Raw genomic sequence first — 14,562 nt, 5'->3', positions numbered from 1 at the left:
AGTTTCGCAGCAGGCCGTTTTCCCCACCAGGGGATCTTAATGTGAAGAAGATAGAAAGCCTCTGTGAAGGGATGTGAAATCTTGTGCCAGGAAAGCAGGGGACTGCACTTGGATAGTGGTTGTCAGTACAAGCTTCATGCTATTTCCCTATCAAATAATGCCCCATCCCCTCCTACAAACAGCTTTTCCGTAAGCCTTTTAATTTTATCTCCTGTATTAAACGTAAATAGGGTGAGCACTGACTCGGTGCACTGAAAATGTAATGGGCTTGTCTCATCAGTTTACAGCCAAATTTCATTCAATTATTATTGCAGGGAAAAATAGGAGAGAGTTGAATTGAGTTATACTAATAGATAATAAACGTAAACATAACTCCATAGTACTATTTACTAACTTTAAAGACTACTCCTATAGCAATCAACTTTATAAGGTTCCTGACAGAATCATAATGGGGATAAAACACATTGAAGCGTAAGGCTATTTAAACTCTTAACAAAAGCCATGATAATACTAACAGTAAATGAGCAACTCCCACAAAATATCATTTAATAATCACGCCCTGATAAGGCTTAAAGTACATATCGCCATTGTTATATGAAAAAACATTAAAGTGTTTTTTTTTAAACACATGTAGCAACCTAACAGGTTTTAATTACCACACCTACTTCAGTGACGAGCTGTTCCACTCAAACACCCAAACATAATATTTACAACGTTGTGCGGTTGTTAAGGATCTCAATGATTGATGGAACCTATTGTGTTGCCATCTTAATAACAACAAATGCAAGTGATTACCAACACGGAAGAGAGAATCTGTGTTTTTATTTTACAACAAAAGGCTGTCCTATAGGGACTTATTTTCAACATAAACTAACAAACCTGCGCACACGTGAACGTGCTTTAGAGCTTGGCACAGAGAGTAAAAAACAAAGCCTCTGCTGCTTTAAGGACAACGTATTTTTTTGTATTAGCTTAAAAGAACATGAAGGCTGTCAAAAGAGCTGGTATAGTTTTTTACAGTGCCGCAGAATTCATCTTGACCACAAGCAAATATCTGAAAACTGCATCAGAAAGATAGCATAGATCTTGTTTCCGAAAAGAAAGCAAGCAATTGAGTCATTGAGTCAAATAGCAATACAATACATTTTCTGGCATCGCTACTGAATATTTATATCAGTGATGAATGAGACTACAAACGAAATATTTTAACATGAAGCTTTGCCTTGTTAACTGCATGATATGCCAAAACACCACCTACTGTAAATCACAGGGTTTAAGACCAGTATTTCTTGTTTAAACATGCTCCTTGTTCAGCAGAATCACTTGTGTGAACAAGCATACATTAATGTACACTAACTAGAGCAGTTTCACTATCCAACTGATAGAGTATAATTTAACAACCTCATTATCAGCATTGTAATTTTCAGACTGCTGAAATATCATATTTGTTGAAATTATTATACGGTTTAAATACTTTAACAACATTGCCCATTTGACGCTTCTGTCAGATAAAATGCAGATAGGCACTTGTGCATTGATGAACACGCTTTTAATCCTATAAAAAAAAACTTTCTCTGTCAAATTATAGGTGTTTCAACACTTGATTTATGAACGCCATAATTAAAATCCTTATGCCTTAAAGAAAAACAAACTTCATTATAACAACAGCTTTCTTTCACATTTTTATCTTTTAATATTCGGAGTTTGCTTTTATACGCTGCTATTAGCTATCAGTTTGGCATGTCATTCGTGACTGCCAAGACAGGAGACTTTTTCTCTTTATAACCTGGTCAAACCTCAAAGTCTGGGTAAGCACCCAAAAGGATCAATGTTTATTTACAGCTTCCACAAAGCATTTGCAGGGGAAAAAAAAAATCTCCTAATTTAACAGGTAGAGGACAACCATCACATGATTCAGTGCTTTCTGCTTCTAGGAAAGCCAGAAATACTGTAATGTCTGCCAAAATATTTCTCCTCCTTCTATGAACTGTCAGAACCAAGAATTTGGAGAGATACTATTTAAAAAAAAAAAAAAAAAGAAAAAAAAAGAGCTAGATTTTTCATATGCATTTCTGTAGTGGTTCTGGTTCAATTTGAATTTTAGACAGATCTCTGGAGGGGGAAGAGATTCCTATATTATCTGAACAAATTCATGCATATCATTCATTCATTCTTACAGCACCCATCAGCACAGCAGCAGCAGGTTTCAGTTTCCTAAACTGAATGCAAGTCAAAATTACACACAATCTCCACTAAAACTACCGTTACTGAAAGTGATGCAGTTACACATTAGCATCCCTTCTCTAAAGAAATCTCTGGCCCCAAATCCCAGAAAAGAACAATTCATTTACAAGCTAAGCAAGTAATCTTGAATCAAATCCTGAAGCTTGTCAAAACTAGGATTTCCTAAACTATCAATAAGAAACTAATTTCAAAAGAGGGAACTCCCAATTCAAGTCATTGCTGCTGAAGTCCTGGTCCCTTTTACCTAGCTTTCCATCAAATTTGTTTTGAAATGTTACAAACACCTTGAAAAAGAAATCAAAAGGAATAATGGCTGAAGAAGGTCTCCTTGATGGGACCAAAGCATCACACTCTATACAGTTATCTGACTTTTGGCTACTAATTACAAAGCCAAAGTTCCTGAACTCAGTATTACATGAAGCTGAAAAAGCTTACTGTGTAAAAGATTAAGAGAAAATATTATACTTGCAGATAATGAGGACAACTGAACGGAATCACATTACTATTGCACAGTGGAGAGGTTGAAAATTTACTCCTCAAATATCATCTCTGAAAACATAACAGATAAATTTTGTTATCCTTCTAACAAGCTGTTGTAATGCTAGACTGGGATAAAACAGATCATGCTGCCCTCTTGTGCCAGACGTGCATGGAAATCAACCCCTTTATTCCTGCAAGTGACACGTGAAGAGGAACATATAAAGCATTCACTATGAAGTAGAAAACGTCCACGTTTTCCTCGTTACAGTTACCTTGGCACACATGCAATACCCTTACTGGGATATGGATAGAAGAGCAACGGAAGTTTCAAGAGAGTCACATTCTACACTCCAAAAAATAAACAAGATCTGTCAACAAACACGGACAAGTTGGATGTGATAAAGCCCAAAATACAACCACTTAATCTCTAACTTCCCATCAAGCTTTCGCTATAGCTGTTTAAGTGATGCTGTATAGATATCTGCTGATAAATTTGAATTTCAGTCATAAATATCTGATCATTCTTTCTGAATGCTGGTTAACACAACAAGCTTTAGTCACTTAGAATTATCAGCTCAATACGGTTAGGTTAAGTGCTTAAGAAAGAGATAGTCGTTTATTAATAAGGTCCTTCCAGTGCAAACCACACTCAAACCAGCAATGTCTAACTATTTTTAGATCTATGCCAAATTACACAAAGGTGAAATCTGGGTACATACAAATATTTTTGGGTGGGAAGGGAGAGAGGAGAGGGGTCCTCATATTCCTCTTCTGTCTCTGCTATGTAACCCAGGTCTCAAAAATACATTCAAATTCGTATATCACCTGGGTAAGATGCTCGTTACTATTCCTTTACAACCTGCCCCTCCCTATATATTGCTAATGCAATCTGTAATGAGAGATCTTGGGCTCATGCCTAAACTGATTCACAAAGCGTAATTTTTTTAGAAATAAGCCATCTCATTTATTCACTACGACTGATTGGATCTACACTGTTGGGAGCTGACAGACATGTCATGATTCACCACGTATTTCCATTTCCTAATGTCAACTCCCTGATGCTGCTCATTAGTCTGTTTCCCCAGTAAGAACTATTGAGAGCTTGGGATGTCTATTTATTTAAGTTTCCTTCCTCGACTTTGGAACACAGATCATGGTGTGTTCAAAATACTGGCTGTGGCATTTTTTAATTGCTAATTATTTTTTGATAAATAGAACAGCAAAAGCCAGTTCAGCAATTGCTTCTGCTAAGGTCTTAAGAGACCTCACACAAATACTGAGAACACACTGGATGCTTAAATGACAGATCTGACACTGCAATATCAGCTTTGCTAATATGGGATATGATAACTAATCGTTTGGCTTGGCTCTTACAATCACAACACCAGAAAAAGGAGCCTTTAATAATTTCAATTTCTTCTTCGTATGTCTTTCATAGTAAGGCATATTAAAAAAAGAAAGAAAAAAAAATAAAAAAGGCTTCTACGTAAACAAATCTCACCCCAATGCAAAAAAAAAAAGTATCTGAAGTTCTAAAGGATAAATATACAGTAAAAACCCACGTAAATCAGACAATGAAGCACAGATATTAAAAACAGAATTTCAGAACTGCTACATGCTGCAGTTCTGAACAAGAGCATTGTCTCACGTGTCATCTTTTCCCTTTTCTTTTTTCAAAAGATGTATAGATCAGAACAGCAGTATCTTTGCATGGTACCATGACCAAAGGAAAGATGAAGGGAAAGAAATATATGCACACTGAAGTTAATCTTCTCTTATAAAATATCTGCTGATAAATAGAAACACACATCTCTAAGTCACGACAGTGTGTCAATACCAGCGATAGGCAGGTTTTATGAATGCCACTTTTACAAAGCACTGCTAATTTGAGCTTTGCAGTATGTTACAAAGCAAACTGTCATTTATTACTTTACACTGCCCCTGATGTTTACTCTGCAGTTTAGTTTGTTATGATGAGCCAGGTTTATGGGTATTCTTACAATATGATTATGTATTCCCTCAAAAATACAGTTACTGCATATGCTGTGCACACACACACACAAAAAAAAGGAGAGAGAATAGGAAAATCCCTGCCTATCTGACAACAAACCCCATCAGTACTACGATTTCTTCTGATGTATGTGCTCTCACTAGCTCTCCACTAACCTGTCTCCTGAGCTTATGGCTTCGCTTCTAATCCTTTGCAGTGGCCTTGAATTTACGCTACCACAGACTCACAGTACAAGCAGACCATAAAACACAGTCTTAAACTTCTGCAGTTGTAGATTTTTTTTTTAAAGGAGAAATTGTGCATGTTTCATTCCTCATGTTACGGACATGAACCTTTTTTCCACACGAGTATTTTTTTCCTGAAGATATTACTAATTTCTCTGAACCAATAAAACCATCCGTATATACCCTTACAATCATCAGACGGCTTCTGGAACTATGAAAACAAGCCTATGTTCCTTTTCTTCAAGGGAGTGAAGACCATCGGATTTCTATTTCTCACTTAAGACTGGCTAGTAAATCAGTACCACCCCACTTCTCCACTCCCTTCACTCTGCTCCAACTTCTCTCTCGTTTCTTTTGAAGAACATAAGGATCTGGACTACAGTTTTAAATTGCATGCTTTGCGCTTTTGTGCATTCTGGAAGGATAGTAAGCTACACAGTTTCTCAAAACTGAATTATCACACATGCTTAAAATTATTTTTTAAAAGGGCAAATAATTATTTGGGTTAAGCTTTCAGAGAAATGCACAAGAAAGGCATCCCCACAAAATGCACGCATATACATTCAGCATATGGAAGACAACCCTATGTAATTGCATCAGAACATCAATGCAACTAGCAGCTCAATGTACAACACCAAAGCCACAGGTAATTCATTTTTCTGTAGATTGCATTTAAAGAGAGTAAGATCAACCATCAATAAGGAGTCAACATTCTGACTTTTAAATTTAAAAAGACCACGCTGTTAAATTTAAAGATTTTAAGTAAAAGAAACAAAAAAAACCCACCACAAATATGCAAAAATACTATAAAATCATAATTTCCCAGAAACAGCATAGTTAACATAATCAATGAGGTATATTAAATGTTAAGGGTTTTTTTTACTATTAAACTTACCTATAGGATTTCTGTCAAAAAACAAGACAGGAGCTTTCAAAATGGATTGAAACATTTTGTTGTGCAAAGTCTGACCAGAATTAACAAGAACTTGAAACACCAGAAGACTTCTTATTATGCCAAACAGTATTGTAGCCACCGTTAAACCTGAAATTAAAAAAACATGGACAGAGCGTGCATACAGATATGGATCTTTCACAAAGAAAAGAATTTAAAAATAAAACTGAACTGAAACCAAATTTTGTTGACTTCTGTATATAGCAAGAATCCAAACTTAAGCCTAGGGACTCAGATTGAGCATAGAACAGATACCTTGTATTTGTCACTAGCTTCAGTTACTACCATATCATTGATTTAAACAATTCATCTTTTTCGGTTTGAAAGAATTGGCACTTTATAGAAATGTAGGAAACGACTGTTAACCCATGAAATAAATCTGTATTAAAACCTTCTGCATAACACCTCTGCTAAGAAATTCATTTCACAGCGCCGTATATAATTGTGGCTTGCAGAGGTCACTGTGAAGACTCAACATTTGCCAGCAGGTATTAACCAAGTAATATATACATGGCTATTTAGAGACAACCTTAAGTTATTCTCAATCAGCCCAAACCACTCATGCCATTCTTCTCCTTGTAAACCACATCAAATCATTTAAATTATGTGTATTTCTTTAACACAGTATAAGATGCATCCCTTATGCCATGTGAAATAGAGACCTTTCAGGGAATTGGTCTGCAGACTGTTTGTCTTTCTCCTGGGCACATCTCCACTTACAAGACAGGGGTGCTACAGGGCAAAAGATGGAAACAAAGAATGATGAGATTGCTGCTGCTCTGTTTGCTGTGTGTAATCTCCAATGTGGCTGCCCAAATTCCCAGTTGATGAAGGTGAACAGCGAAGGTGTTAACCTTATATTTGGCAGTGCTTCCAGGCTCCAGGTGATCTAAGCATAGACACCAGAAGCCCAGATGCTCAGGCCTTGAGGACACCCTTAAGTCAGACCCTAACTATCAACATAAAACATTGCCTATTCTAAGCACAGGTTAAAACTGGACACAATTCAGGTACGCCTATAGTAACAGTGGGAAAGAGTGAGGGTTTAAATTATATGATGTGGTTAAGTCAATCAGTTATTCCATCCTGCTTACTGATGTATCCTCCCAGGATGCAAGAAAAGGTATCACTATTTCATTTGTCTGTTTGCAGTTTACTGCCCATGTTCTGCACAGTGCTGTTTTTAAGAAAAAAGCACGTGGCTGGGATGAGAGCTTGTTTGCCTTGTCCTGACTGCTGTATTCCGGGCCAGGTAAAAGAAAACACCTTTTCCAAGAGTATCTGCACGTACCCAAACAGGAAAGCTGGGTCATGCAAAAAGGGAGCAGAAGAGGTACTAAGCAGGAGGCTGTGGCAGAGCCCATGCCTAACAGCAGTCTGTGGGAGCGATGGGAGGAGAGCGAGCACGTCCTGGGAACCCCACATTTCTGCACAACTTCACTCACGCTTGGAAGCCACTGGAAGCTGCTGGCATGACCCTCACCAAACAAATCACCTGAAAAGACCTAATGACTGGGGAGAAGGGGGAAGAATGAGACTTACTTTCAAGTCTCATCCGGTCTGTCTCACGCTGAAGGTTTTTGCTTTCCCCATTTACAAGCTTACCACCTCAGTATGAGAGAGACAAGGACTCTTTGCACACTTGCTTTATAGAAAAGGTGTGGAATTGGTACCTCACTTCTGGCCAACAGGTTTCCCATTAACAGAAATTTTAGTCTTCTAAATCTTTGTCTCATAGAAACAACAAGGACTAGGAAGGAGCTACCATGGTGATTTTTTTCTTTTTTCCAAACATTGAGAACCAGAAATAAAAATGATAAATTATTTTATACAGTTTCAGAGGTTATAGAAAAAGGTACGTTAGATTATTATGTACTTCATATAAAATATACTATCTTTTTATAACTTTTTCAACTTCACTTACAACTTTGTGTAGGTAAGTCAATGCTGTCTGTTAAACTATTGCAAATATCTCACAAAGCCATCTGAACATTTCAATATAAAGAAAACTTTTGCTGTTCTGCTATCTAGAACAAAATTTGCCTTAAAGGATAAAATTTTCCGTAACGTGGTTTAGGTTAGATGGTCAGAGAAAGCCAAGTTTGCCACACTTAATCATACTATGCAGTCCACTGGAACAGCTCATGAAATAAGACATTACACAAAGAAAATAAGAGCCAAGTTTATCTGGCTCCTAAACTGCTGCTTTCTAGGCCAACCACAATGTTTTCTGTCAAGCACTTAGATCACGTGGATTCCAAAAAAAAAAAAAAAAAAAAACCCACAACCAAAAACCAAACACCCAAACAAAAAATCCTCCACCTATCCTCTCACCCACGAGAGATGTTTCTGAATACATTCAATGCATATTCTGGTATCCCACCTGTTTTCTCAGACCTATCATTTACATCTCCATCAAGAAATTACCATGCCATACAAAACTGTACATCACTAGAAGTGCTAAATAGCGGAGTCTGAGAGTTCTACACATGATTTTTCTACACCAATTTTTACTACATTTCAGAGCAGTATTTCAAGATGTTTGGATACCTGAATACAAGGACCAATGCCCTTTTCTGGATATTCAGAAGCATATGGCTACATATTGAAACATACTAAGACGTTTTTTAACATCCTGCTTTGCATACCCATCTAGGATGCTTTTTAAAAACTGGTTCTTTTGCTATGGCACTTCAGAAGCAATGTAGCCACGCCAAGTTTTAGAACAGCGCAGAATGAAGATCCATTTCTAATCCCTCTTGCCCATCCATATAATGACTGAAGATTTAGCTCAATGACCTATTAGTATAGACAATAACCACGACCTTACGGTGACTGACTTTTTGAATACTCAATTCCTAGTTTACTTTCCAAAATCCAGGCAAAGCAAATTAAGAGTCTGCATTCAACCTGTTTCTTCTGTTAGATTTTATTATTTTATTTATTCCAATTAATTTAGTCAGGAAGCAAGACTCAGGCTCCTAATCTGTTAAGACATTATTCAGTTACTGCTAGAAATCACATTTCCCCACATTGCCGTTTCTTCGCACCTCTCAAAAGCGTTTGTTATGATAGGTCAGATAATAAAGTTATTCAGACACACACACATGCATGTGTAATTACCTGCGTAAATTCCCAAGTAAAAGTTAAGGTCTAGATGTTCAGTCTCATTTGCTCCATTATTTCCATTTGTTGTGACATTCAACTTCTCTTGGTGATTTGCCCTGTGGAAATGCATACAGAAGATAACGATCATAAAATCACATTCTGCAAATATTCATGAGTACGTTTAACTGTTTCTAGGGTCAACTCTGTTGAAATCTTTAGTTCAAAAGATCCCATGCACTGATGTTGTCATGCATCACACCATGAGTAGAAGTGATCACGGGCTACACTTCAGTATAAAGTTTAATTTTTTTTCCCCCACACAAAATGAGTGGAGATCAGAAAAAGACCAAGCATATTCTGAAGTTTCCTCCAACAGGATTCCCCCCACCACCACCTATACAGCACTGATTTCTATTAGACAAGAAGCACTTGACTGAAAAGGCAGAAATGACTGACCAGTTATCATCAACTTACCAGTAAGAAAGCCACCAGTCCTGGAGCACATATGCCACCTTGAGTAAAAGAGGCAAATACAAGAATCATCTTACAAAATGAAAAAAAAACATTATAAAATTAAATTTCCTTGCTATTCTTTCATGTTCTCTGGGAAAAGATCACATATTCAGGAAAGTATGCCATCCAGTCTTTCAAGACCAGCAGCAATTTGCAAAGCACATTAGAAGGTGCATTAGAACCCTCTACAAAGAAAGAAGTTACCTTAAATTACCTTACATGACAGCAAACGAAAGGAAAGCAATACATTTAAGCAAACAAAATATAGTAGCTCTTCCTAATGTATGTTAATTGCACATTAAAGAACTCATTTTTTTAGTTCCTAAATTTGCTACTAGAGATATTCCAAAATGCTTTTTGATTAACAAACTTTCTGATGTTACCAGTCCAGAAATTTGTGCTTACGGAAGATAATTACCAGAAACGGGGCTGAAGTAGGATGAGGGAAGAGAGGGAGGGAAAAACCTCCTACTGCCACCTTCCTTCTGTGCCGAGAGGTGACTACAAACTTGTAACAGGGTTATTTATCTCAAAATACACCTCTGTTCACGTGAATTTAAAGTTCTGGGCGGTCTGCTGCAGAGATTTGATCTTGCTCAGCTGTCTTTCCAACAGACTCAATTCAAGGACAAGCAAAAAGGAAGTAACATGTCTAAATATATAGACTATTTTTTATAGCCAAGTCCAATCATTTCCATGAAATGAATTTAAGCTTTCTCAGCAGGCAACAGAGAAAAAGGCAATAAGCTATCTTCATGCAGCTTCCTCAGCTCACCATTTCTTTCAGTAAGTTTCAAAATCATTTTCCTTGTTTAAAAATTCTTTTACATCCCTGCTACAGTCTGCATTACACATAAAATTTGCCTATCCTTCTCCTCACTTTCTTATTCTGCGAAACAGTGACCCTCCTTCTAGCCCTTCTCATAACCTGCACTTATCAGGAGATGAGCTTTTCTTTTAACACTTCTGTCAGACTCTGCCCTCCCATACCCAGTAAATCTCTTTACCCTCCTCAAGTGGAAACATACTGACTGTTCAGGTTTGTTAAACACTACTTTATACATCTTATGATTTTGTTCTCTATCTCCAAAAATTAGACTGGCTTATAATTTCTGTGCCATGCTGCCAGTAAAATAATTATTTTATTGAAGTATTAAAACTGTTGAAAGGAGGATCAGTTAAAGACCTCTCCATGCTGTACCAAAACTCCATGCTGATATATAAAATTTGATCGAGTATACTACAAAATTACTAAAGAACACCATGCTCCCAAACATTTTAGATGAAACATCATAGTAACAAGCATATGCTATGTTAAAAAGAAAAAAAAAAGAAAAAGAAAAAAAGAAAAAAAAAAAGCAAACCCAAAAGATACTGAATATTATCTGTGGCTCCCGACAACTTACCTGTGCCAAAATATTGAATACTAAAAGTATAAAGATCACAAAGCAGTTTGCTCCTGCAGTGAAATATTTTCTGTAAACCTTAAAGCTTATTTTTCCCTCAGAGCGACTCTCCTCTGGCACTGCAGCCAGTGCATTTTCAGGCTGAAAAAAAAACAACAGAGTAAAAAACATCAACCTTGCAGTTACAGATTCAAACTAAGCCACTTGAAAGTCATGGTTCAGAATTAGCCAACAATTAAAATGAGGAGATAAAGTGATTACACATATAAAAACTTCAAATATCGGAACTATAGCTTTGACAAAAAAAAATTAGTCTCAGTGCAGTAATACTGAAAAATCTACTCTGCAAAATGAAACTGTGAGGATTTTATTTTTCATTGCATCACAGAATGCAACATGACTTCATTTACAGCCAGAAACATTGACTCTAACTGACCGCTAAACCAAGTTTTTCTTTTCTTACATACTACCTTCAGTGTTATCAGCTCTGGAAACTAAGGCCTTGACTTGGGAAAGATTCTGTTTTCAGAATGCAAGTGTGTGTAACCTTTCCTTTCCAGAAAAATATTTAAAGTAAATACTCTTTTGTAAGTCTGCACCAAAATCAATCAACACATGCCCAGAGTAACAAACTACCCATAAAGTTCTAATCACCTCCTTGTAAGTACCAACAAAAGCATCTGTTAATAGGGAAAACAAGTAAAATGACAAATCAGAAATCATATTAAGCAAACAATGGATGGGGGACAGTGAAAGACAGGAAAGGAAAAAATGAGACAGAAGGTAAAAGAACTATTCAAATGAACAAAATTCTGATTTTTTTTTTTTTTTATAGTATATGTGATAGAAAAACTAGTGCCAGTTCAGTGGACATGTAACACTTAATTTTTTTTTTTCAGCAGAGATGGCTCTACAAGAGCAGTGGAATCAAAAGACCCGACTCAGATATGAAAGGGGAAAATCACACCTACTTGCCTATAAAAGAAGATAAGCCAATCTTGTTTTTTTGTTTCTCCAGCCCCCCTCCCCAGCTCTAATGCTGCTAAAAAGTTTGGCACACCTTTGTGGATTTAATAGTGGAGTCACTACTGGAACATCAGTAATATCAGATAAATTTACTGGTTTACTGTTTTGGGGCATAAAACCATTCCTCCAAAAAGGTATGAAAAATAAAAGTCTAGTATTCTTCTTTGTGTGTGTGTGTCTCACTGCTTTTTATTATAGAAAAGAAAAACAAATAACATATACCCATAGCATAAAGGTGACAATCATCGGGGACACACAGGGACTACTTGTTCCACGTGTTCCACGGATGCAGTGCTAGCAGAAGCCTAGCACGGTTTCAGGGCTCCTGCACTGTTCTGCGTGAATGCAAGCACACCAGCAGAAGGCCACCTCTGGTACAGAAACCTTTTGGCTGCTTTTGCACGGTGCAGACCAAGAGATAACAAGGCACCCGAAGTCAAGCTGGCACCATACAAAGCATTCTGCTTTCACCAACAGAAGGGCTGGGGAGACCAATGCAGCCGTGTCCCAAGGTTACCCCCTCAGGGCCAGCTCAAGATCATGTGAGTATGTTAATGCCAGCCATGCAAACGGAGACTTTGTATAAAGCCACCACCTCTGCATGCACTTCCCAGAGCTCAGGATTTTGGGGGAAGTATTAATTTGAGCTCGGCACTGCAGGACCAGACAGAACCCACCCAATACAGTGGTATTGGCCCTTTAAAGCACCGCTGGCAGAGGACAGGATGAAGGAAGCAGCGTGCAGTCATGCATGCAGCAGATCTGATGCTGAACCTGAAGGAATTCACTCTGCTGGGTTTGAAGAGAACAGCACAGAGCTGTGGGATGCCTGCCCTCTGCAGCCCAGGTGGCAGGACTGCCAGCCAAGCACAGTGCCAGGCAGAACCACCGTGGGTGAGCTCTCACCTGCTAATGCAATCCAGCAATCCCTGAAATTCAAATGCAGCAGGGAAAGTCCTTATCGCAGTTTAAGTTAAAAAACAGCCAGACAAGAACTGAAACACATCTATCCTTTGAGCACTCACAGGTGGTTGTTCCACTGCTCCGTCTTTCTGCGAGTGGACAGAAGAATCCTGGGACCAGACAGAGGACTCCGAGAAGGTTCGGCTCCGGGCAGACTTCAGGTTGGGGGTTCCTGGAACCGACAGCTGTTCTACCTCCTCATCTTTTTTCAAAAGGGAAGCAAAGTCGATGCCAGATCTCAGGAACTCTGAATAGGTACCTTTCCCCACCATTTTACCCTACAATTAATATAAGCTTTGATTATCTTCATTATACACTTTCTGTAAAGGACAATTTTTCCTATTTATCCCTGCTGCCTCTGAGGTTCTGCAGTTGCTGAGCACACATCCTACTGCAGTAAGCCTCTATCAGTTCCTCATTTAGAAGAGCAGAAACAAGCTCTTTACCCTTTAACCAGTCCCTTCCCAGCAGCTAACCAGGCCAAGGGGCACACAAACGGGATGACAGAAGTCCCAGGTACAGCCAGGTGAGAATTACCTCCTTGGAGAAGCTGCGGGAGACAGCCATACAGCTTTAGGAGAAGCTGTAGAACTACATAAATAACCATCGGTCTTTTTCTATTACTCCAGGCTAGGGGTAAACAGCAGCTTAATTTTCTGGTCCTCACAGAGCTCTACAAGGAGCAACACAGACCATTTCCACACTTCTTACGGCTCTATCACAAACTCATTTCTAGAAAGCTACTGTAACTTTTAAAGAGATCTGAATGGGAGGAAAAGACACAGATAGTGTCCTTTTTTACAACTCTGTGATGCATCAAAAGTAATTTGAAATACATCACTACCCAACCTTAAAAAAAGCCAAAACAAACTAGCTGAAGTTCTTGCATTTCCCCTCTCCCCATGAATATCTGGTACAACAAAGTTTGGAAGGAATCAGTTTTGCTGAAGGCCTGCTTGTTCTCAAAGGTATCTGTGACCATTGCTCAGCCTTAATTTAAAAAAGGGCCTGGTTGCAAAATCAACATAGTTCTTGATTCACGCAAAAGTGTAAGAAACAAGAATAAAAGCAAAACATTAACACAGTCTCTAAGTAATTCTCTCACAGTATAGTATACATATGTAAGATAAAAATCAATATGTAAGATTACGTATATGCATGATAAAATTCAGAAACAGACTTTTCAGGGAAGGTATTCTAAGAAAAATAAACTTATTTCATTAATAATTATAAATCTTTAAAAACTTATATGGTCATTAGTAGACAGAAAATATATTTACAAACCAAAAATAAAAATCTTTATACTGTTTTTTTTTCTTCCATTCTTAGATGAAAAAGGATAATTAGAAAGTATGTGAAATATAAAAACACAGACACTGAAATCACTTACGTCTTTTAAAATGAGAATCTGATTTGCAGCACGGAGATACTGCAACTGGTGAGTAACCAAAACAGAGATCTTCTGATGTAAGGCTTGACAAATACATCTGCAAAGAGACAGAAAAATCAATTTAAAAATAAAGTGTCCTAAACCATTTTGACTATTTCTGGAAAATGCCTTCTATTCAATTATACAGTGTTTAAAATAAGAAAAAAGGATGCCCATGCTTATTAGATTTCTAAAAATTACACTTA

At 37.6% G+C, this 14,562-nt stretch overlaps 1 protein-coding gene across 2 annotated transcripts in view; it reads right to left on the bottom strand.

Annotated features, from left to right (window-relative positions):
* The window catches only part of ABCC4 (ATP binding cassette subfamily C member 4 (PEL blood group)), a 153,878-nt gene that overhangs the window by 88,662 nt on the left and 50,654 nt on the right, over positions 1–14,562 (bottom strand). For both annotated transcript variants that reach the window (XM_087758464.1, XM_087758465.1), the window contains exons 14-19: positions 14,318–14,414; positions 12,990–13,205; positions 10,939–11,079; positions 9,494–9,531; positions 9,035–9,135; positions 5,855–6,001 (exon numbers count right to left, since the gene is read on the bottom strand). In XM_087758464.1, coding sequence (XP_087614590.1) covers positions 5,855–6,001; positions 9,035–9,135; positions 9,494–9,531; positions 10,939–11,079; positions 12,990–13,205; positions 14,318–14,414 — 740 coding nt within the window. The remainder of the gene's footprint in view (positions 1–5,854; positions 6,002–9,034; positions 9,136–9,493; positions 9,532–10,938; positions 11,080–12,989; positions 13,206–14,317; positions 14,415–14,562) is intronic.

This window comes from Nipponia nippon, unplaced genomic scaffold, assembly GCF_047370975.1.
Source record: "Nipponia nippon isolate SJK-2023a ecotype South Korea unplaced genomic scaffold, ASM4737097v1 scaffold_2, whole genome shotgun sequence".
In the NCBI taxonomy this organism is placed as follows: Eukaryota; Metazoa; Chordata; class Aves; order Pelecaniformes; family Threskiornithidae; genus Nipponia; species Nipponia nippon.
The sequence above is the reverse complement of the archived record's forward strand: the minus strand, read 5'-3'. Positions and strand labels throughout refer to the sequence as shown.